Source organism: Filicampus tigris, chromosome 12 (genome assembly GCF_054856515.1).
Source record: "Filicampus tigris isolate MCC_2025a chromosome 12, RoL_Ftig_1.0, whole genome shotgun sequence".
Lineage (NCBI taxonomy): Eukaryota > Metazoa > Chordata > Actinopteri > Syngnathiformes > Syngnathidae > Filicampus > Filicampus tigris.
The window spans coordinates 23867356-23891849 of record NC_141228.1 but is presented as its reverse complement, the minus strand read 5'-3'; the positions used below and the strand labels follow the sequence as shown (position 1 = coordinate 23891849).

Sequence of the window (24494 nt, the reverse complement as noted above, 5' to 3'; positions counted from 1 at the left end):
CACTCAATTGAGTAGCACGCGGAAGTTGGTCGAAGTGGAAGTGATTGTATTGAGCATTTCGCGAGCATCTCATGACTGTTTTTTTTTTTTTTTTTTACCGATATGTATTGTCAAAGATTTCATTGATTCAGAGCGATCAGCTCATCAGCAAGCTCCGAGAAGCCTGATAACGATCCAGATGTGGGCCGCGTGGTATCGTATCGCAGTTATTGGCATTTAACTTCTCTGTCCGCAGGTCCGGTCTTTTCTTTTCATCGTACTCCCGCCTCGCAGAGGATTTGTCGAACCCAATACAAGATGGTTAGCCACCCGGGCTCCAGCGTTGCATACACTCTTCCCTCGCACCCTGCCCTCTCCTGGAGAGCCAAGAAAATCCAGTCAGCAAGGTAATCCTCGGACACGCACAGATACACACGCAGCACCACCACCTGCAGGTCTTGTTCTAATGTGTCGCCAAGTCCAATATCTTTCAGCTCAGTTTGGAGGCCCTCCTTTTACATTTCAGTCAAACGTAGTATGTGTAGAGGCGGCCCCAAATTTATAGTGCTCATTTTTACACGGTTGATAACTGGGAGAATAAACCATTTACACCGCTCCTCAGTCCTCCCATAAATGGACTTTGAAGGACGCGCTTCTCGCCAAAGGCAAGAGACCCCCTTTTGTTATGTGAATGATTTCTTTTGCCACAGAGTACAGTATTCTTTTTCATTTCTCACTCGGGTTACGCTATGTGATGAGGAGTTCATTTGTGTAATCCAGATTTGGTCTGACAGTAGAGCCAAAAATGTGGCTCGAGTTGGGTGACATATTGCCACAGTGTTCATTTAGCCGCAGCAGTAAATATTGATTGATCAAGGCATTTTCAATTGGAGCCCCCTTGACACCCGGTGAAATATGACTTTGTGTAGAAGTGTGGCGTGAGATAGTGAAGCAAAGGACCGGTCCTTTGGGAGCTGCTATCGCTCCCCTAACTAACTCAGTCGCTTTTTTTTTTCATGCTTATCTTTCTGACCTCTCTGCTTTTTTGAACAGAGCGTGAATCAAATTTACCGCTTGCGCCATAATGAGGCTGTTTGTATTCTGAAGTTGGCGGTCAATCCAAAATGTTAATAAACCTCAGACCTGAATATTTAAGAACAGAAACTTGAGGTTTGGGCTTTTCTGAGAGAAGCACAATTAACGATTAGTGTGCAGGATTATTACACAAGCAAGTGAGAAATAAGTCGAATATGTGCTCATCTCATCTTGTGTGACAGCAGTCTGGGCATTTTGACACACCTTGTACAGTCCAAGCCACTCTCGTCATCCTCATTCCTCCTGCTCGCTCTTGCTTGTTCGTTCACCACGTACAGTATTTGAACTGTTGCTGTTCCCATTTGCTTGAGCTTTTCTAACTTGAAACGCGAGCTTTCTTTTCAATCCCCTATCATAGCATAAATGAAAACATTCCGTCCTAATTTCTTGGTCGTCTTCCACATTTGTTTTGTCGAAAATGTCCCTGGCGCATAGTGTAATTGTAATGCTGCAAGAAGAGATGAAGTCTCACGATTTTGAAGGTACACGTCTGCGCACACTGTCCGGCCGCTCATCTCCTATAGTGCCTGCGTATCGATCAGTCCAGGATATAAGGGACTGAACTATCAAGCCAGAAAGGTTTCCCTCGTCTTCACTTCACTTTTCCTTTTCCCACATTCACTATGCTATTTATCCCGTGCGGTACTGCAGCTCCTTCATTGCCTCATTACTTATCATATTAGTCATTTACACATGATCACCTGTGCTCCTGTTCACATATAATATTTAGCACAAAAAACGTCCACGGCTCGTCCTTGCCCCCCGCAATACTCTTTGAACCTTATATTTGCTTTTTTAAACGATGGCGCTTCAAATGAATGTGTAGATTTTGTTGGCAGTTTATTCGTCTGACCTTCTAAGAAAACAGTAATGGCAGTAACATAGATCCACATTTTGCACTGAAAGATCTTCCCCCTAAAACAACTTAGCTGTCTAGCTGATGAGGATTTGCACACCATACAAACCTGGAGGGTCTCTGATAACAGATATCCCCTTTGAAGGTCAAGGACATGGCGAGAAACGGGCCAAGGAGATCCAGGAGAAATTGCCTCTGGTGACAATGAGGTTTTGCAGTTTGATGATCCGAACCCTAGTCCAGTAAAAGACATTTTATTTGCGTAGAGTCAACAGCAATGAAATGCTATGGAAATGATGCATCCGACTTACGGTGACTGCATTGATAGGTGTTATCGCGACATTACAAAAAAATTCTACAGATGCACAAAGCAGGAGCAGTGGAACACAGCAGCTTGGGCAAAGCACAGTTTTCCTTCCTTGTTGATCGTGCCACGCTGTTTGTGGTTCAGTAAAATAATTAGGGGCTGTGGCAAAATGTTTTCTGAGATTTGTATTTTGTCTCATCCTGTTACATTGAGTTGGTAATTGTTGGCCGGACTGTAACTTTTTGGTCCAGTTCTTTCTAGTTCGGTCGAGTTGCTCGGCGCTCTGCTGGCTTTGGCAGAAGATGAGATCTCATTGCTGATCGATTTATGCAGAAATGGAGGACGTAGTTTTTCCTGCATATGGTGAGCATAACATGAAGATTTTTCATCAGGCGACATCCACTACAGACGGTAGAAATGCAAATCTCGAGATACTTGAGACATACACACGATAGATATGGAGCAGGTCTGGGAGCACGGTCCTCATACAAACGAAAACCGCCTGAGTCTCACGTGTAAGAATGAAAATGTAAGGCAAAACCATGTTAGCAAAGTGAAACAACCCCCCCGAAAAAAAAAAAGCAGCCTTTTCTCAGAGCACCAGTCCAATCCTCCTGTGTTTGAGCCCCTAGTGGGTGAACCCATCCTAACAAAGTGAAACCTGTGACTGCGCCTCTGTGTCGAGGTTAATAGCCATCTGTGTTAACAGATCATGTCCTAACGCCATTAAGCTCGCTTGCGGGTCCCCAGGCCGCCTGGTCCTTGTTTAAGCATCCCTGCTTGGCAGTCAGTGCTCCAACATTAGCCTCCATTACGGCTCCCCAGGCTGCAGTTGGCCTGTGTAGGGCAGCCACCGATCTTATCGGCGAGTGTGCTGGTGAGTTCCGGTTCACAGTCAGGCGATATTGTGAGCCACGGGGCCCTGGTTCCCTGACTCCGTTGGTCCTTTGATGCAGCGTCCTAGTGACATTGGCTCGGCTGTTGTACACATCCTAAACAGTTGTGTTGTGCATGGTGCATGTTCAGCGCGAGGCTCTCTTTTCTCTGTAATGGGAGGCTTGAACTCTTGCTCCAAAGCCATTTCCAACCCGTCTGAAATACGGCAGCAAATTACCTCCAGCGACACGCTGTACAACAGTGGCGGCCCGCCCCAAATAGAAGTGACAGGACAGTGCAATTTATCGCCATAACCCTTGCACTGCCCCACCTCCACCACCTTGCATCCTTGTACACACTGCAGGCTCACACTCACTGTATAACCCGCCCAGGGACTCTGCGATGGAGTGCGGTTTGAGGCCTGTTGCGCGTCCTGTACCTGGGTAAAGGGGGGGCGGGCGGCGGTGGCCGTGCATGTGCATGCATACGTGTGGTAGGGCGCTCTGTGTGCTACACAGTGTGAGGTCAACCTCTCCGCTCTGGCCTCCTGCCCTGCCTATTATCTCATTGATTTCCTCCGCTCCGCTTTTCAATTCTCTCCATTTCCACACTGCCATCCTTTCCATTAGAGGAGCAATTCAACAGAGTGCTGTGACATGCTGTAGAGACTTGGAGGCGGGGGAGGGCGGGGGGGAGGTGTCAGTGCTGGTAGGTAACCGGCAGGATAGGAAACATAAAAAGATCCTGTCGACGACCCGCTGGTAACAAAAGCACATAAGTGCTCGAGAAAGGGATGAGCAGATACGGTAAGTCGCAGCTTTTTGGGAACATGTTGCAGGCATCACACCCAAAATAAGAGAATGCAGTATTAGCAACAAACAACAACATACATCTGTTTGATCATTCACAATCTTGTTCAACTGAATCGAAGTTGAAAATGATTTGCACATAAGTGTATCCTTTTTGTTTTTATTTACATTTTCCACAGTATCCCGACTTCATTGGAATTGGTGTTTGTAAATGAATGTCTGTACAAGAAATTCTGAGTTTGTTGACCTTTTTTTTTTCTTTTTTTTTTTTTTTCCGGCCTCTAGGAGTTTCCTGCAGAGTCGTCAGAGAACTTCTCTGAACCGATACCCAGCGACCACTCCCCGCTGGAAACAACCTGGCATGTGTTGGATTGGCGGTAATCTATACCAAGTCTCAGCTAATAAGCTGTCCCGAACAGTCTGTCACAACATGTCCATCAACCGAACAGGTAGAGCAAGTGCTCGTTTCTGTCAACAACCTCATGTCCCTTGTGTTGTTCGGCTGCACACTATTCAATACAGTTTGCTTTTCACAATATGGATGGCATGGGCTTGATGTGCGTGTGTGGCAGAGAGCGAGAGATTGCTTTTTTTTTTTTTTTTGCTTGGAAATGAAAGGTTGACTTGACACTTATGGTAGTGAGTCACCTACAGTCTGAATTTGAGTCCACTTAAGTGCAAATACTCTTTCCTGGGTTTTTAGTGAAGTGCCAAGAGCTCATTTCTGTAAAAAAAAAAAAGAATAAAAAATCTTAATATGACCACATTGTTAAATCCTCCAGAATAACTCTTGTGGCGTTTTCCCGTTGTGGTTTAAGACTTGGGTTCAAACCTTTCTCAAAAAGCCTCACGTTTGTTGGTATGCTTCATTACAACCAACATAAAATCACATCACACCAAATTGCACACTTGATATATCTGGCGGTCACAAATGTTCCAGAATTACAAAACTAGATCTACTATCTCGCACTTCCTCTTTGGGTTCTGCGGCGGTTCTCCAACGGCCTGGAAACCTTTCACAGATAGTTTTTACCTTTTTTTTCGTTGAGTGCACTGAGTGTACAGTGTTTATGATGATCCCAGAAAGAGCTGGATGTCACGTTTAGCTTTTGCACCAAAATGTCAAGGCACCGTGATCAAAATAACTTTCCCGTGCCTTTGGCACCACCAATAAGCACATTGACTTAATCTCAATTGGATTTGACGCTGGTTGTTGTACCATTTAGCTAAGCACTAAATCAAAGTAACTAAAAATAGCAAATAGCTCAAAAGAAATTCAATTACAGGCCAGCCCAGTCCCCATACCAAATAGCGGGAGTCCACATCAGCTGTGAGAATATAACGTGAATGTTTTTCAACAAAGCTCCCAAGCCCTAACCCCAACCGGTCGGCCCCCAAGCCAGCAACCACCAATGTGATGGTGTAGCACAATAACTCCAAATTGAAAAAAAACAAAAACATTTCTAGCATAGGACTATTTATTTTAGGATTTAACTTAGTGTTTCTGCATTATGGTTATTTTGTTGTTTTGTCCAATTCTCATCAATGTATAATCTCTTTTTTCTTGGCAAATTTACTCTTGTTCACCACTGGGATCCATTGGTCAACTGAATGCATTGTTGTGATTGAGTGTCAGGATTATTTCTCTAACGATAAATGTTACTCAGGAGTGGACTTTTTTTTTTTCCCCTCCAAAATTAGGAAGAAACTTTTCCCAAGTCTCTCCTGTCACTTCTGCAACCAATCACCCGTATAGCCCTCGTCATTTTGCCAGGTAGGCACATATATTATGTATGCTATGGATTATTTTGGACTCGCATGTTTTTTTAACGGCCATTTAATGCCACATGAGTCATCCACTAGATCAGCATCAGAAGGTTATCCCACCCACCTCCCTTCTCTCACCCATATTGGATCTTATGCAATCTCCTCTTTTGAAATGAATATTAGTGCTCAAAAATGACCACACGCAGATTTTCATGTCGTCTTCATGTTTTGTATGTTTTCCAAACCAGCCGCGCAGTCCAGCGCAGTCTTGCCATAATCAGACACGCTCGTCAAAAGAAGCAGAGGCAGTACTGCATGTACTACAACCGGTTTGGCAAATGCAATCGTGGCAGCGGCTGTCCCTACATTCACGACCCAGACAAAGTTGCCGTTTGCACAAGGTAAGAAATGGATTTCAACAAAAGAACCTTATGAATGCCTCTTTGTGTGACAATGTGCGGTGATCACCTTTAAAGTAAGCGCAATATTCTGCCGCTGAGTCCGGACTTGATCATGTCACGGTCAGGAAACAAAAATGGCTGCACAGTGTTGACACCGTTCCCAAGGCCGTGTTTCCACCAAGAGCGCTCTCACACAGGGTTGCAGGACTCAACTGAAATTACAGGTCCATAATGGCATCGGATGTTTGTCTTGTGCAGATTTCTCCGTGGGACATGCAAACAGGCCGATGGAGCTTGTCCATTTTCCCATAAGGTTGCCAAGGAGAAGGTAAAACCCTGCTGCTCTCCCCAAGTCCAGTACCTCGTGTTTTCTGTCTTTTGCAGGTGTGCGGCTACACGATAACACTGTCGATGGATCATATTCACATGCTTGGCTTGACTCGCGTTTTCGTGGGGAGGCGTGATGGCTGAGCTCATCGGAGAGCTTCTCTTTTGCTCACCGGCTAGACCGAGATCACACACTTGAAAAGACGCGTAGTGTATTTGCGTAGGCCAAGCCTCTGAACTCGCAGGAGGTCTGCATGGCAAACAACACGGACTGTTGCCTTCCTCTCAGTGCACTTGCACCTTGACAATGCCCCTGCACCGGTGTGGGTTGTCACACTGCTCCCCCAAAATTGCTGAGAGGCCAACTGTCTGCGCGAATGCCGTCCCTCCCAACAGCTACACCTGCCTTGTTTAGCCCCGTCCTCCTCGCCGTGTTCCCGTTCGGATTTCTTGAGGACGCCCGAGGGCTATATGGAGTCTTGAGGAGAAGGCGCAGATATGTGAGCCGGCCGGGGGGTACAGAGTTGTGCGCGCAGCACCCGCCCAAACCGGATCTGGGTGCCAGTGTGGATAGATGGCTTCAATCCTGCACCCTGGTCCCAACCTTCTCCCTCCCCACGACCGCAAATGCGTCAGCCGTGCTCTTGGTCCTCACTAATGCGCCGACACAATCCACAACCGCGCGCACACCGGCCCCCTCCGCCACTGCACAAGCATCCAGTGGGCATCGTGAGAGCTGGTGGAGGCGCTCCGTATCTCCATATTTGTGGAGCAGTTAATGACCGATCCATTGGCATCCACGCTCTGTGGTCAGGGGACACCCGGGCCTGAGCACCTCGGAGATAAATTTAGACGGCCCTCGGCTGGGCTCACCCCAGCACGCCACACACACACACACACAAACACATGTGCTGTCGAGAGAGAGGCACACTCGCTTGTGTCTGCCGCTCTCGACTGCAATTAAGGTTATTCAGCTGCCCGGCATAGCAAATGAGCAGCGTCTGCCACTGATCTGATCCCCGCTTGACAGTCGTGAGGCTTAAAAGCGCCCACCTGTTGACAAACGCATGTAATAGCTTGTAATGTCAATCCTCACCACCTCATTCTTTTACCATTACTCCCCTTCTCTTATTTCCTGATTACATTTATAAACAGCAGACATGTAACAAAAGTGAATTAAGGAATGAAAAAAACCAACAATTTGTTTTGGCCTCTAGTGGGAAAACCTTCACAGTGTTTCTTTTGTTTCCCACCTGTAGATGCCGGTTTGCTCATACTTCCTGAAGGGAATCTGCAACAACAGCAACTGTCCTTACAGTCATGTTTATGTTTCCCATAAGGCAAAGGTTTGTGAGGACTTTGTCAAAGGCTACTGCCCTGAAGGGGAAAAGGTAAAGACAACAATGCATACTCTACTTGTCAGCTTTCTACCTTTATTATATTTTAGCTAACCACACTTAGTCTTGAATGGTACTGGCAGAATTTTCATATTTGATTATACCAAAAACCATCATGAATACCACCAACACAAAGCCTCTTTAACATATGACATTCTATCTGATAAGTCCGAAAACCAGAAACAAGTAAACCATAATAGAAAAGAAACGTTGAATAATTTCATCATGGTCACCGTGTTTCTAAAAAGGTTGGAAGTCTTTGACAGCCGACAATGTTAAGTCCCCACAACTGAATCTGATTTGAACACGTTTCCAAAAATTGCAACCTGTGGACGGCTAACTGAAAATTGCCGACAATGATTGATTGAAAATGAGGACGACGGCGAGATGATGACGAGCGAGACGCGCCCCAAATCGTGACGAGATGGAGTGCGAGATTTCCTGGCCGAGGCCGGACAAAAATGATAGCGTGTGTTCTGTCAGACGTTCCAAATGCACGCTCAGCACCGCAAGGCCATTTTTCAAAAGGGAGCTGGTATGACTTGGAGGCCTCAGCCCAGTCCGATTGACTTGACTCCCGTGCCCATCCCCCGAGGGCTGGTGCGCGTCCCCTCCTGCCGTCTTGTGTGCACTGTGAGGTGTCGGGGGTGGGGGTGGGGGGGGGGGGGGGGCGCGGGAGCAGGCCGGTCCACCAATGGCGAAAGTCAGTCTATAATTGATGGAAATGCATTGGTGGGGGTGAAAGCAAAAGAATTCTTATAAAAGTGATGATCATCGTTCAATATACATTTTCCATGAAAAATAGGTATAAAATGGGGGAGAGGCAAAAAAAAGAAAAGTAAAATATTGTTTGAAAAACAAAATAATTCAAATAATAATAACATAAATCTGCAAGTGCAACTCTGGGACTGCTGAACCGTGACTATGCAGGTGTCCACTGCGCTCATTCGTTGTTGTTAAGGCAATCAATATTTGAAGTATTTGTTTCTTCATTTGCTCACATTATGTGACGTGTGCGTGGAGTGTTGCTATTTTTAGACGCATTAGCATTAGCGGCCCCTGTAGTTTTGCTCGCTTTGCTCAGATGACAATGCTTCTTGAAAGTTTCTCGACCTCGCAGACATGCTCGCTGCTTTTGTCCAAAGCCAATGTGTCAAGCAAATAGTGGACACATACACAAAAGCAGAAAGAATTTCATTCTGTTCTCAAAACCTTCTATTCCCAAAAATGAAAATGTACCATGCTTTGTGGTTATTTTCTTGGTGGAGGTGCTTAGCCGTGGCTGTGTTTTGGGCTGTCAGCGTGTGTGCGTTGTGCAGGCTGGAGCGGCTCCATGATGGATCGCAGGCAGTAATTATAGCAGTGAAAAGTGCTGAGGATGGCACTATGGGCCAGCCCGCCATACAGTGCAGCATCTCAGGGGTTAAAGCAGCTCCTCCCATCCTCCCCAGGCCCTCCAACCGCCCCCCCACCCCCCGCCGTCGCCGCCGCCGCTTGCCTGCATCACTCCTCATTTGGATTTTGTCTCGCCGCCGTACTGCATCTTTCTGTAATTGTGGCAGCCTTCCGTTTGCCATCCTTCATTTCTGTTCTTTCAATGAGATGTCTTGCCACCATCTTGTCTCAAGCGCCACAGCAACGTTCAAAACTCGAGGCCCAACGCCACATTTGAACAGCGCTCTGAGTTTCCAAACGGTCGGAGCATTTTATCAACTCAATCCCCCCTCAAAAATGTGACTTGTGCTCCGGAGCGACTTAGAAATGTTTTTCTTCTTCTCCTTGATGCATTTCTGACTGGTGCGACTTATACTCTGAAGTGACTTAAAGTCTGAAAAATATGGTAGTCTTTTTATTTAAGGGCATGACAGATCACTAGGTTTCAAGTCATAACTATGAATGATTTCATAATATTGGTTTCACTTTTTATAATCTCCAACGCCAGTCGGGGGTGTTTCATGTTTAAAATCTGTCCCTCGGGTGTCAGGAGAAAACATTTGCAGTCCTCAGGTTGCCCATCCCTGAGCTCGGCTGACTTAAATATACCCGGAAGTATAAGCATCCGGCGATAGGTTTAAGAGAGCAAAATACAATCCCCAGAAGTGTCTTTTTTGAAAGCCGATTTCACTTTGAGTTGGAAACGGAGAGATATTGAGAGAGAGCCCCTTGTCTCTCTGCTGGCCGGCCGGGAGAGTGCTTGCGCTTGTCAAGCTGAAGTTAGTGGTGGAGGAATATTTCCCGTTTCTTGTTTTCAATGGTCTTCTCTGTTTTGCCAGCAGCGCGTTGAGATTGAATCCAAAGTGCCTCAGCTGCTTGCAACAAAGTGTCTGTCAAGATGTGCTTTGTCATCAATCAATTTCACACAATCAGTCAATTCAGAAGGAGTGATACATTGATGATGATGCCATCCCCTGAACTGATGCCTTTCTTTGATGACGCCTGCAACGGTGCAGAAGGTGTCCCCCGAAGTCCGGCCACAAGCTGCAATCAAATGGCGCATTCTTCAGAATCTTCATTTTGTTCTGACGGCACGCGATGCGCCTTCCTCAACGCTTTGATCGGTTCATTCCATTGACTTGTCATTTCTCGCACTCGTCTTCATGTCCGAAATGCAAATGCAGGTGGTATTTTTATTTTTTCATAGCCAGCTTCTCACGCTTCCATTCTTGCTTCTTTTGCTGCTTTTCTTGCTATTTTCAAATGTGCTGACTCGTCCTGTTTTTTGCCCAGCTGAAAGCTCGCTAATAGGCCCCAGAGACATCGCAGCGGTCCTTAAATCAAATGGAAAATGGTCAACTTGGTGTGGGATGAAGATGTCTTGTCCACTGCGGCATTTTGCCTCCGTTTCCAATCCTTCGGCTTGTTTTGTTTTTTTCTCAGTCTTTACCTTGCACCGGTACGTTGTCTCTTCATTTATTTTGAGGGAAACAAGAACGTATGGAGAATTTAGCACCACCATTTTTAAATCGGAACGATTCACTCGCTTCTCGACAGCCAACCCGGGTAACGCGTGACGCGAGCTTGCCTGGTGAAAGCCACGATGGAATTCATAAGTTGCTTAAGGAAACTTGACATTTAATTTATTTAGGCTGGCATTTGATTTAAAACGCACCAAAAAGGAGGGGGGAAATGCATTTTCATTGTGTTTGTTAAAGGGACGTGCAGTAAATGGAAAAGTGCGGCTCTCGTGCGCGTGCCTGGCGGCAGGCAGCCCCGCTTTGTCGGAACTTGTTGTGTCAATGCTTGAGCATCCGCGGCACCCAAGGGGGGCACCCAAGGCTGCGGGTCGGTGCCACTTGTGTTTCGGGCGAGAGGAGCAAGACTCCTCTGTGTTCCTGGAAAATCAAAAATCTGGGGAGCCTTCTCCCCCCCCACTCTCCCTCACGTAAACATGCGCCCCCTAACATTCTCCTCGCTCTATTTCGGGGCTATTTTGCTCACCAGTCCCGCACTCCTCGCCACTCCGCACACAGGAACACGCTCCTCGGAGCCTGCTCCCGAGAGCGAATATAATTAGCTTGCCTGACAGGTGGGAGGGATCATATCTCGCAGAGAATGAAGCGTCCAATTTACACCAGTCGCTTGCAAACATGCATGGGAAAGCTTGCGCAATACTCTGCAGACTCATCGCTTGCTCGACTCGCGCTGCGGCGTGGTGGCTCTCTAATCGGGGCTCTGCTAAATAATTTGCAATGAATGATGACGTAACATTTCTCAAACGTGGGGGGGGGGGCGCTACTCCTTGTGGTGTGCAAGCGTGAGCTTGACGGGCACGCTTACTGTAAACATGATTGATGTCAACAAGACGTCAAAAGTCGCCAGCTAAGCCCCAGTCATATTTCTCTTCTTTGCTGTCACCGGTGGTAACCGTTCTCAGCTAACCTCACACACACGCATGCACGCATACACACAACTCTCATCTCAAAGTAAGCCAAAAATCGCAAAATCTTGCATCAGACACAAAGATGTAAGGACGGTGCAAAGAGCCTTTTGCCATAGAGTTTTTCTATTCTTGTGCTAATAAGATTTGAATATTTGAAGACGAAGAATAAAAGAGACAAAAAACAACAAGCAGACAACGGGCTCCTTCTCCACATTGTCTAAATGTAAGCAAATGAGTGACCGAAGAAGACTCCGCATGTCATGTCAGCAGCACGAGGGGATGAAAAAAATCCGGAACGATGAGGCAGGCGGGCACATTGTGAGCAAAAGGCCTCAGACAAGGAAACAAGCATTGGCATGCAAGCCATTGAGAAGCCACGGGCCAACCGCACGTTTGTTTGCCCACCAGTGTAAGAAGAAACACACTCTGGTGTGTCCGGACTTCTCCAAGTCGGGTTCCTGCCCTCACGGAGCTCGCTGTAAGTTGCAGCATCGCCAGCGCGCCAGACGCACTGCGAGCGCCCCCAACAATGAAGCCTCCCACAGGTCAGCGCTCGACACGCCTGCTTTGCTGAGCAAACCTCCTTTTTTGCCTTCCTATTGTGGCCGCGCACATCGGGGATTGTTGTTTTTGGCCAGGCCCCGCCCGCCGCCAGGCTCCCGGCAAGCTGCGGGCACACCCGCCGCGAGTTCTCTGGCGCTGCCCTCCTTTATCTCCCTGTCCAGCTCTCCGGAGGAGGCGGATGCGCCCGAACCGCGGCTAGCCAAGAGCGCCCCACTTAAAGGTAAGCCCGGCCATCAGGCAAACGCTGCCACCAAACCTTCGATGGCCTCCGCAGCCTTCCGCTTTGTCCACACTCGCTCGTCACAGTGTGTCCTGTTTGGGCAAATTTGAGCAAGGCTCTGAGCTTGCGAACGGCCGGCCGCGGGGACCCAGAGCGCGCTCGGAACGTATTTCCCAACACGCCCTGAGGCTGGCCAAGCTGTCACCAGGCTTATGTAATAACGTGCACGCTTTTTGTGCTGTTTTGCACAAACATTGGTGCTGCGCCTTTGTCCTTTAACATTAACAGACAGAGAGCAACAATTTTGCGCATACGTGTATATAGAAAAAAAGGAAGTCTTTATACAGTTGATGATGGGCAAAGAGGGGTTGCGCACGTGTGTGCGGGGGGGCCCGGCGGGGGCCCTAATGATGCTCAAAGGAACGTGGTAATAATATTTGGGTTTTAGGCTGCATGTCCCCACAGCTGAGCTCTCCGCTGCCAGATTTGACAGATAGGGGATTAGGAGGGAGCCCGGCCCCCCCCCCCCCCCGCCTGCCACTGGACTCCCCCAATCCCCCGCCCCCACCACGCCTGCTGCACAGAACAGCGCAGCGCACGTCCCGCTGTGTGGCTTCACAAATTCTTTGATGGCGACATTTGACTTTTGGACTGATCTGAATTTATTCGATCAGATTTTCGGGTTAACGCGAGTCATGTTCCAGTGGCCTGTGCTGAACGAGCCGTCATTTGACTAATCATCCTCCAAAGGCCAGATGAAAAGAAATCGTCTCGTCTTTAACCTTGTTCTAAAGTTCCATCAAAGGGTCTTTGGGCCAGCGTTCCAACTATTTTGCTGGAAATAGGAATGGAATTCGATTTGCCAGTGTCCGGCTACACCAAAGCACCTGCGGTTCACCAGCTGCACTCAAAAGCTTTCCACAGCTTGACATTCAATCGGATGCCAAACGCATTTTGTTCCGTGTGTTTTGCTTGGCCTCGCGTTCCGCTGAGCCCAAACAAACAAAAGTCCTTTGGCTTTGTTTAAATTGGCGAGGATGTGATGGATTTGCCGAACTGCGAGCGCGCGCGCGCAAACTGGCAAGGCGTCATTCATCCTTGTCGTCACGCTCACTTCCACGTCTACTTGCCGGCGCCGATGTCATCGCTCACACTTTGTGCGGGATTCACTCGCATTGCAACGGTCAACGCGCACTCGGCTTTTCATCTTCAAATGCGCGTTTTACTGCTGTAAACTGATCTTTTCCTTCCCTTGCAGAGAAAAAGCTGCAGATAAAACCTCGGTTGTAGGAGCACCGAGACGAGCGGCACCGGCGGAGAAAAAGATATCCATTTTTTATTATGATATGAAATGACAAATGAAGCTTTTTGGGGCCTTTTTGACAGGGCCCAAAAGTGTTTCTTTGACAGTGATGACATTTTACTGACGTTTTACAACATGCAATTTGACCCCTCAGGTTTTGCACATTTTGAAAGGTCAACTCTTCCAACTTGTTTTTGCTCGGTGACAAACGTGCTGTGTGTGTGTTTGCGCGTGCGTGCGTGTGTGCGTGTCGTTCAAGGCTGTTGGAATTCTATGATGCGACTTTGTGAGCATTTTCATCTGAAAGCTGCCGTGTTTTTTGTGAGCATTTTCATCTGGAAGCTGCCGTGTGTCGTCTCTTCCTTTGCCGCCTTGAGATGAGAAACATGAGCGTCAAGTGACCTCATCGCTACGTGTCGCGCTGCAGCGTTGGGACTGCTAGAAATGTTTGTTGAATTCAACATGGACTATTTGGACAAGAGGAGAATAACAGTTGCTCGTTTGCGATCTTCTGTCTCACAATACATTTAGCAGTGTTCTTTTGCTATTTTATGCTGTGCTTTTATGCTATTGGTTTTAATGATCTTGGCTTGCTGTATTTTGAGTTGTATTAAAAAGATTTTCCTTTCTACTGGAGGGAAATTTGTCATCAATAAATGTGCCTTGCTTGCTTTATCAATTTGGTGGTCCAACTATTTTTTTTACTTGTAGTACTAAGGGGGACAGTGGTCACTGTAAGAACTTGAAATTCACCAAAGTATAGCAACTTTAAGAAGCAAAAACACGCTTAAAAAGTAATGAAATTCAGGCATAGCTTTATTTTTGTGGTCCGGGAGAATTAATCAAATCAATCGACACTATCATTCTTGTCACTTCTGGTTAATTGTGTTGAAATCCTTCAAATAAGATCAATTTGTATTGCAGAAGCATACTCCCAAATGATAGAAATTGCAGTCATGGCTCAGCAGACACCGAGTCAAGCTCCTCCCATGGCCACGTGGGTCCCCAGACCTCAACCCCATTGAAAACTTGCTAAAAGAGAGGAGCCGGGCAGGTCGCCGGCTGATTTTGAGCAGGCGGGGACGGACGGCCAACAGGCGGCCCGCACTCGGAGTGGCCCTCGATTCGTTCTGAAATTAAAAGTGCTTGGTGTTGCGGAGCCATTGACAGATGTAATACCAGCGTTAAGCACATGGTGGCAGACATTGCTCACCCGCTGCTCCAAGGCCGAGGCTGCGAGGCTGGTGAAGAAGAGCTTGTCATGCCCGCCACAACACTGCTGTCAAAAAAGATGTCAACAGCAATGATTTGTTTTGCCTCCACAGCGTAGACAGTTCGTTTGAAGTGCATGAGGAGTTAGTGAATCCGCGTCGTCGTCCAAAAACATGGATACAGTCAAGTTTCAAGGGCGTACGATGGATTAATTGGACAAGTCGATGGGCTCGCATCCAGAAGCAACCTGACTGCACGCGGGTGAGCGAGCGAGCCAGCATATTCGGGTGCAAATTTCACATGCAGGACGAACATAATGCTCGTGTTATGTTCAAATCTTTGAGTGTGTTGTTTTTGTGGAAACACAAAATGCACAAAATAAGTGCTTGAACTTAAAGTTGCTTTGCTGTCCAGCAGCTTTGCGCCAACTTCAAGTGGGCATTTTAATGTTTTTTTAATGTTTTGTGTAGTTGAGCAATGGATCTTTTCTATGTGCATTTGAAAATGACAATACCGTATAGAAGATACGTTGGCTAAAAAAACAAAACAAAAAAAACCCCATGCATCAATTTTTTCCAAAATGGCATTTTTGTCCTACGTTTGGTTAGGACGTGCGCTAAATTTCAGTTTATTCCCGCCGCGCTCCCGCCACCCTTCTTTTAAAGGGTCAATGTTCATTGTGCCGCATGCAAAACCAGCGTGGACCGTTTTCTCCGCATTTGTTCGTGACACAGTGTTGTTTGGGAACTATGCCAAGCACATCGCGTTAACTTGTGCATGAAGTACCCTCAATAGACGAAGCCTCCTTGCCTTGCCGATGTAAATTGAATTGAGTCGAGATAATATTCTACGCGATGGTCAAACATTGAAGGCATATAGGATAATCACAATGTGAAGCAATCTTTGATTTCTTTAGAATGGGTGCAAAAAAGCACCGTTCTATCCAATTGTATCCGATTTGAACTCGCATCCACGACTGAGTGTCGGCCTCCGAAGCGTTGATGTCACGTGACATCAGTGACACACATCCATCCAGACCAGCGGCCTGTTCAACTTGTGTATCCTTTTTCATCTCTTTTGTGGCATCTTCCTGTTCAGCTCCTTTCTTCTTTGGGGGCGACAGATGACTGAGTGCCAACATGTGTCGCAGACAGGCACCCATCACTCTTCTCAACACTTTAATTCTGCCGCCGCCGCCTCCTCCTCCTCCTCCTCCTCCTCCTCCTCCTCCTCCTCGCCTCTCTTGCTCCTCTCGCTCCTCTCCCAGCCTTAGAGACGGATGCATGCTGCCTCTTGTCTAAAAGCCGCAAAAGGAGCTGCTGAGCTTGGCAAACTGTAATTAAGATCAATAATTTTTTTTTGATAAAAATGTGTAAGATGGAGTGAAGACGCAATAGAGAAGTATCATTAGTTCATGCAGAGACAATATTGGAAAGGTCAAGTACGAGACTTTGTCTTATGCGTGTGTGTGCGAGGGTTCTTTCTATTTGTCGATCTATCGCCATCGTTGGCTACGTTTACATGGATGCATTTATTCGAATTAAATGCCCGATCCGAATAAAACTGCCTCATGTACACACCTCATTCCGTATATTTTGATCCGATCGAGATTTTATTCCGGACGGTAGGTCATGTCGATTGGTAATCCGATCGGCGCTTGCGAACACTTATTCCGACATTTCGCAACAAAGCGCCTTTACGGCGCATGTCTATGATGTCATTATAGGCGCTTCCCAGAAGCTAAGTAGAAGCAAAGTGAGTTGTTTGGTTCAATCAAGTTTGGAGAACAAAAAAAACTGCCGTGTGAGTGAAAGACGTGGCGGGCGTAAGACTGAAGTGGTACATTTGCAGCTCCACGAGGACGCGTTCATCTGACGAAACGGCACAAACGGGAAAAATCCGCAAAATAATGCTAACTCGTAAAGTCGAAATGGACGGACGGAGCCATGTTTTGTTGACACGTAAGTCGCTGCGGCTTCTTTTTCTGCTACTACTTCCGGTACATTTGGTCAATCTGGGAAATGTCGAAATAATTTGTTCCGCTCCAAAGTGTGATGCATATGAACACGCAATCGGATTGTGTCCATGAGAACAATGCATCCCATGAGAATTTGAATGCGAAATGTTGTCCGTGTAAACGGGGCCAGTGTGAACCAATCCAGAGGAAAAATGTTGCCATGATCCGGGGCAAGCGCTCTTAGTGGTAACATTGATGAGTTTAGCCAGTGATGTAGAAATCAGGCAAAAGTCATTTCACGCAGGTGGTAAGATGGGATTTGCTCTCAGGTTTGCCCACTCGCTCCTGATTGCGAGTCTTTGTGCGTTTTCATTTTTCTTGGACAGCAAACACATTTAGTCCGAGCCAGCTTTGAATGAGTGGCGCTTCGAAGTGCTCAAACTCCTGACCTGTCATATCCGTGCGCAGTTGGAGCTGATTCGCCCGCTGCAGCATTAGCGCGCGAGTGCGCTTCAGATAACCCGCGCCGAGCCGCCTCCCGCGCGATGCGCCCGCCCCCTTTGCCCCCTTTGCCCCCTTTGCCCCCTATGCCCCCTATGCCGCGTTGGCCGCGCCTCGCGCTGCTGCTGGCCTGGCGCGCGGCCTTTGCGGCCTTTGCCTTGCTGATTGCCGTCCGTTTTGCTTAAAGCGTCACAAGTGCACCGGCAGCAAAGCGGCAATGTCAATAGGCACAAAGAAAGGCCTGACTGTCCCAAAAAGTCTCACGCCGCGGCTGCAGTCGCTCGCCTTCCCCCGGCGACAATGAACGGACCACAGCAGAGCTTCTTAAATGGGCCTTTTCAATGCAGACTGCTTAGCTGGGCAATCGCAGGCCCGGCTCCTGCTGAGTTGAGAGAAAAAAAAAAACTCCTCCACTAATAATGACGGCGTGCACCTAAACTCCAAATACCTTGATATGAGTCCCTTTCATTTAGTGCTGAGCAGCAGATTTTGCAAGAGTGAAGGGAGGAGGCGCCCGTTTCGCTGCGAGCAGCTCGGATTGGAAGTTAAGCTGCAGCGGCGCCAGGTTTTCCTCCTCACATCAGCGCATGCAGCTTCAACTTCCTTCCACCTCTTTTGGCCACCCAGGGCTCCTTTTTTGCGCGCACGGTTCGCACTTAGGGTCCACGCAGGCTGCCCTGCCCTAGCCAACGTGGACCCCCCGCCCGCCCGCCCGCCCCCATCAAAAAGTTGTGCACGCTTACAAAAGAAGGCCCATTTTAACATTCATTTAGAACGTCGTTCAATTGAAAGTCTCAAATGGCCCATTTTCTTCACGCATATCATGCGGGTGACTTGCCGTTGCGACCCAACCCAAAGGAGCAACAACTTCACCTCTCTTTCTCCCATTTTTTGCCCTCCTCTTTTTCCCCTTTCCTTTACTCTCGATATGCGGGCTTTGCTTTGAATTGAAATCTCTGATTGCTGTTCCATGTTCATGGTCAGTTGATTGTAAATCTGCGCCCCCCTCACTTGAAAGACATTCATTCAACCACACAAGATTTGACCTGGATTTGATTCAATCCTCAAGTTTTCTTGCGTCTGTTTTATTGTGGCATTCCGTAGTTTGAGCGCAGTTCATGAACAAGTTTCATTCCTTGCGCGGGTCACAGGCTGTGAGGTGCATGAAGTGCACTGGCATTTGCATTTGAATTTCATTTTGGGCCTTGAGGAAAATCTGCCCACATAACACGAGAAACAAAATGCACCATTTTTTCATTTCTCTGACAGATTTGCTCATGTTTGACTTTTCTCCACAACAAATGAGGCGGTCGTCGCCGTTTCAACTCTGTAGTTTAACATTCAACAACTGATGCAGTTACATGTTCCATATGCACTTTAGTGTGAATTAAAAACGAGACTGTATAGTCAAATGTTGTTTCCACCCGTTCATGGAATGATTTTATTTTCATGTGCCTACCACCATCAGAAATGTGGAATGATTGAGCAAGCAAGAGTTAATTCAAGGCAGGTGACGCACACTGAGTGCGAATTCAAATGCTGCTTGGAATCACTTCCATTGACTCTTGTCTTTGGACTTGAAACGTAACTCGTGTGACGTCATTGAATTGAAGGTGAGTTTTGTGGCGCCCCCTAGGGAGCGTGGCGCCCTGCGCACGCATCTGCCTGCCTGCCTGCCTGCCTGCCTGCCTGCCTGCCTGCCTGCCTGCCTGCCTGCCTGCCTGCACGCCGCCTGCGCGTCGTTGCGGGCTGAAAAGATAAAAGAGGTCAGGTGCAGCCGCGTCCTGCACTTGAAGTCCTGCTCCCCTGGTGCTCATCACCGGTATCGACCGCAAAGCCCACCCCCCCAACGCCCCCCCCCCACCCCACAGCCCCCCAGCCCAGCGCGTCCAGGCTGGAGAGGCGCGACGGGGCTTAACGACGCGTCGATGCTTGCAGATGCAATTTGCGCTTAATTGCCAATGAAGACCACCGGCGGGAGCATCCAATCATACTTAAGCCGCGCACAGCCACCGCGCACAGCCACCGCGCGCGGCCTCCTCGCCGACTCGCGGAAATGCCAATTGATTTTTGGCCGAGGGGGGCGCGCGCGGCCCTCAATCGATCACTGATTGATAGATTGGCTGCAGGTCTCCCATGCGGCGATGCGCGAGACACAAGAAGCTCGTCGCGCTCAAGCTAATAAACGCGAGCTGCTTGATCATCTCCGTCTTCAATTAACACTTCAAATTTCAATCCTGCCTGCATGATATATTTTTTTTCCAGCTGTTCCACATTTGCCAATTTATAGGCACACCGCTGCATGCCTTTTAAATGAATTGGGGTTGACACCAAGCCATTACCAGCCTGACACACCCTCCAAAATGTCCATTAAAAGAATTAAAAACAGCTAGCTTTCTCTTGCAGATTCAACAAAAAATGGAAGATTATCACTCTTGCAATGTATTATGAATAAAGCCGGTAATTATCGATTCTTTCTGCAATCCGTCGATCTGAATTGAGGCAGTATAATGTCAGTCACGTGTGACGTTGTCATCATGTTTTACCGGACATCAATTATGTCCGGTATGAAAAAACAGCAAGGATGGACGACAATGTGACTGAACAACGGAACTATGAATGTCAATGGCTGTCTTCACTTTGGAGTCAAACTGTGCCACTCAGTCGTCAGTCGTGGATTTCGTCACGTCACGTTTATGTCTTGAAAAGTGTCGTTGCACTTTGCTTCTCGCCGCACGTAAACATTTGAAACTGCACCTGCTCGTTGACTAGAAGGCCGGGGGGGGGGGGGGTTGGGGGTTCCGAGGGGTGTTTGTGCGTGCGCATCCCGCACCTGCTCTCCCCTTGTGGAGACTCGGCCACTGTCTCGGCTCAGTTCGGCTGCGCTCGGGCGGCGTGGAGGCTTCGCTCGCTATAGGCCCAGGCGAGTCCGCGTGCGCGCCCCCCTCCCATTGGCCCGTCACGCGTCTCGTGTGGGAGGACCACGATGCCTTTATAAGTGCGCGTTGCCTTTCGGCGCCTCAGTGTGTCACTGCGTGTTGGCAAACACACGCACGCACGCGCGCTCACGCACGCACGCACACACACACGCACACGCGAGCGCTACACGGAGCACGAGGCAGAAAGAAACCAAAAAGTGGAATTTCTCCCGCCCTGCCTGCACTCTGCACGTGAGATGAGCAGTGGCACCGAACGTGTAAGTAGAACGCTGCGTGCATGCCACGACACGGGACCGGAGTGGAAAAGTCCTCAGATTGAAGGCAGACTTTGAGCACCTCTGCATGCTCAGTGGACTCGAGGAGACTTTTGCGCGCAGCTTTGCCGTGCAGTGATTTGACTGTGGGCAAAGTTTGATTCCGAGCCACGCTGAGCGGGACTCGCAGGCTGGCGACCGAGCGCGTCCATCGGGCGAAGAAGGATATGCGAGCAAGCCAAGAAGTGTCAGGACTGCGACTGCTGGGACTGCTGGGACTGCTGGGACTGCTGGGACTGGACTCGGGCTGCGAGGTGAGGCAAGGACAAGGCAGGGTGGCGTTTCCAAATTCATCGGCTTCAAGTTTCAGCCACCCGGGGGGCTCCTGCTATTCAAGTGTGCATTTGACCTGCGGGGAGAAGTTGTCAACAACAAGAAGAAGGCGCAGACGCGAACTGGCAGGTGGACAAGTTCATTTACATGCAGACGTATATCCAGGCCGCTAAAAATACACGCTGCATGGGCGAGGGACGAGCGGCTTGAACAAGTCCCCACCCCGACCGCCCCCCCCCCCCCCCCCCCCGGCGCCCCTCACCCCCACCCCGGTCGGCGGGCCCTCGCAGGAGCGGCTCGGCAGCCCCCGCCGGCCCGGCTATATTTAGGCCCGTCCGGCGTGCCGACTTGCGGCGGGCGACGATCTGCATCCCAGAAGCGTCGCTTTGGCTGTGAGGGCGAGCAGCGCCGTCGCATGGACTGACATGGCCTCCGAGCTCGCCATGAGCGCAGAGCTGCCCAGCAGCCCGCTGGCCATCGAGTACGTCAACGACTTCGACTTGATGAAGTTCGAGGTGAAGAAGGAGCCTCCGGAGGCTGAGCGCTACTGCCACCGCCTGCCGTCGGGCTCGCTCTCGTCCACCCCCATCAGCACGCCCTGCTCGTCGGTGCCTTCCTCGCCCAGCTTCTGCGCCCCGAGTCCCGGCGCGCAGCCCCACCAGAGCCTTTCCGGCGGCGTGGGCGGCGGCGGCGGCGGCGGCGGCAGCAGCGGCGGCAGCAGCAGCAGCGGCGGCGGCGGTCACAACACCGGGGCAAAGCCTCAGCTGGAGGACCTGTACTGGATCCCCAGCTACCAGCACCACATCAACCCCGAGGCGCTCAACCTGACCCCGGAGGACGCGGTGGAGGCCCTGATCGGCAACGCGCACCACCACCACCACCAGCAGCAGCAGCAGCAGCAGCAGCAGCAGCAGCAGCAGCAGCAGCAGGCCTACGAGGGCTTCCGCGGCCAGCAGTACGCCGGCGAAGACCTGTCGGCGGCGCACCACCACCACCACCACCACCACAACCAGGCGCACCACCACCACCACCACCACCACCTGCACGCGCGCCTCGAGGAGCGCTTCTCCGACGAGCAGCTGGTCAGCATGACCGTGCGCGAGCTCAACCGGCAGCTGCGCGGCTTCAGCAAGGAGGAGGTGATCCGCCTCAAGCAGAAGAGGCGCACCCTGAAGAACCGCGGCTACGCGCAGTCGTGCCGCTTCAAGCGCGTGCAGCAGCGGCACATGCTGGAGACGGAGAAGTGCACGCTGCAGAACCAGGTGGAGCAGCTCAAGCAGGACGTGGCGCGCCTGGCCAAGGAGAGGGACCTCTACAAGGACAAGTACGAGAAACTGGCCGGCCGCACCTTCGCCGCCGCCGCCGCCGCCGCCGCCGGGGCGCCCGGCTCCAGAAACGCCACCGGGAAACAGGCCGACTTCTTCATGTGAGCCGCACGGACAGGCCGCCGTGTGAACTCCACCAGCCGCTTTCTTTTCTCTTTGCTTTTCAGGTCGACGAACTCCGCACGTAGCGTTAGATGCTCGCTCTCCCAATCATTTGGAGTCTTAAAACTTGATCGCGCATCATTTGGGGACGCAGGCGAGGCAGCACGTCCACATTGAAGTCTTAAGTGACAATCAGCGGGACGCACCGCTCGAGACTCACGCAGGAAAACAAAACAAAAAAACAATGCAAAAGAGCCTAGCGCTTTGACATTATTTTAAAAAATGCGAAAAGTCGATTTGCTCTCGTTGCAACCCAGCATGCAGGACATGTATGGTAACCTCCCGTCCCACGTGTATGGTCAGCATGCGGCTTCCATCTTCCTCCTCCTCCTCCTCCTCACTTGACCTGCAAGATGCCACAACGCGTTTCGCCACATAATCAACGCGAGGCGCGCAAGGACTCAAACGCAACACGGTCTGCACATTGCGACGGGGGGGGGGGGGGGAATGGATGCGTATTTAAACGGCTATTTTCGATCCCTTTTTCTGAAGACATTTGCCGAGCCAGATTTTAGATCATGTATTTATTTCCAACTGTACATAAAATGTAGAGAAAACGGGATGGTGTTTATTTTACACGCTCGCCTTTTTTAAACAAAACGAAAAAAAGAAAAAGAAATGGCCTTTGTTGCTTGGATGCTTCAAACATGTCTTCAAATGAATAATAACAAATGTTTGTATGTGTCAGCATGCAAATCGTCTCTGGTGTGGACTGAAATCCAAACAAAATGTCAGGTCAAAAGCGGACTACTCTGATCTGACAACGATTTTTTTAAGACGAAGCTAGTGCCCTTCTAGCTGGTAAAACATTTGAACCCTCAAAAATGTTTTTTAATTTTTTTCGAAGGCAACGTCCTCATTTGCATGATGCAATGTCTGAATTCGCTGCTAAAACTCTGCATCACCTGACGATTCAAATCAGTTTTCCTTTTCACCATCATTTATTATTATTATTATTATTATTATTATCATTATTATTAGCATTATTGTTATTATTTGCAAACGAAAAAAGGCGCATTCTTCTTGAACCCGCAGCCCGGTTGCATTAATAGGATGTCGCTTCTGATAATCGGACGATGCTTGAAAGGACTGTTTTTGTTTTTATCTCGGCAGCTGGGCCTTTTGCTCAGCTTGGAGCAAGCCAACAAATTGTTCCGTTGTCAATAAACGCGTGCTTGGCATCTTTCAGCTGCCTCGACGTGTGCGCAAGATTGTGCACGAGTGTCGCTGCGAGGCTGCGAAGGTGCGCACGCGGGCAGGCGGGCGCGATGTCGCCAAGTCCAAAGTCCAAAAGAAAACCCCATTCATGTGACAGGAATAGAATCCGCCTTTTCCCGACATGTTTGTTTTTATTTATTGATCCGGCCAGCAACGCGCTTCCTCTTCGCAAAACCATTTCGGTCGCTGTTTTCTCAGCGCTAATCAGTCTTAAAAAAAAAAAAAAAAAAAAAGAGAAGAGGATGAAGAGGCCGTGCAACTGCCGACTTGCTCGTCATCAATGTGAGCGAAATTGGCGGCAAAGTAACGAAAGCAAAGTCGCTGCTGATGTATATGTGTAAATAGTTTGTATATTTATTCAATCAACGTGTCAGCAAGTGAAACGGCAACAAAGTGCAACCTTGTTGAGATTCTTGTTTTCATAATGTTTAATAAAAAGACATGTTGCAATTCTGCCCGACTGCTGCTGTCCTCATTCGGAGCAAGCCGCAAATCGCACGCCCTTTTCAACACACTTCAGCTAGTTGATGGTGATGATTATTATTATTATTATTTTTTTTTTTTTGTTCCACATTTTTCTTTGAGTGACTAAATTGCCCAGTGCGCTCAGTTGAGGCCTATAATACGCTGCGCAGTTATGCCAAGAAAATGATTCACATTTTTAATACCCACTAAACATTGGACACGATTGCGAGACTCGTTTATCAGTTCTTTGGCACGTGATCTGATGAAATCCATCGCGAAAAGAATCTGATAATGGCACGAGAAAACTAAAGCAAAACAATGGTAGTATTGCTTTTCTTTTGGCTCCT

The 24494-nt window shown here is 48.9% G+C and overlaps 2 protein-coding genes and 1 long non-coding RNA gene across 5 annotated transcripts in view; all 3 read left to right on the top strand.

The window, feature by feature from the left end:
- Positions 1-14460, top strand: part of zc3h3 (zinc finger CCCH-type containing 3) — a 28634-nt gene extending 14174 nt beyond the window's left edge. Inside the window, exons 4-12 of one of the 3 annotated variants that reach the window (XM_086046795.1) lie at positions 236-386; positions 4208-4371; positions 5624-5696; positions 5938-6090; positions 6349-6418; positions 7677-7808; positions 12103-12172; positions 12333-12478; positions 13737-14460. In XM_086046795.1, coding sequence (XP_085902921.1) covers positions 236-386; positions 4208-4371; positions 5624-5696; positions 5938-6090; positions 6349-6418; positions 7677-7808; positions 12103-12172; positions 12333-12457 — 938 coding nt within the window. In that variant the 3' untranslated portion in view covers positions 12458-12478; positions 13737-14460. Of the gene's footprint in view, positions 1-235; positions 387-4207; positions 4372-5623; positions 5697-5937; positions 6091-6348; positions 6419-7676; positions 7809-12102; positions 12240-12332 lie in introns of all 3 variants that reach the window. The other 2 variants (XM_086046794.1, XM_086046793.1) reach the window with 2 other exon arrangements.
- A 566-nt stretch (positions 14461-15026) lies between these two features.
- LOC147139311 (uncharacterized) overlaps positions 15027-24494 on the top strand; it is a 52819-nt gene continuing 43351 nt past the window's right edge. The window contains exon 1 of the long non-coding RNA XR_015089025.1: positions 15027-15254. This is a non-coding gene — a long non-coding RNA (uncharacterized LOC147139311). The remainder of the gene's footprint in view (positions 15255-24494) is intronic.
- On the top strand, positions 20321-24136 carry mafaa (MAF bZIP transcription factor Aa). The gene has a single exon (XM_086047322.1). It carries the CDS (start codon positions 21403-21405, stop codon positions 22405-22407), a length of 1005 nt encoding a protein of 334 aa, XP_085903448.1. The 5' UTR covers positions 20321-21402; the 3' UTR covers positions 22408-24136.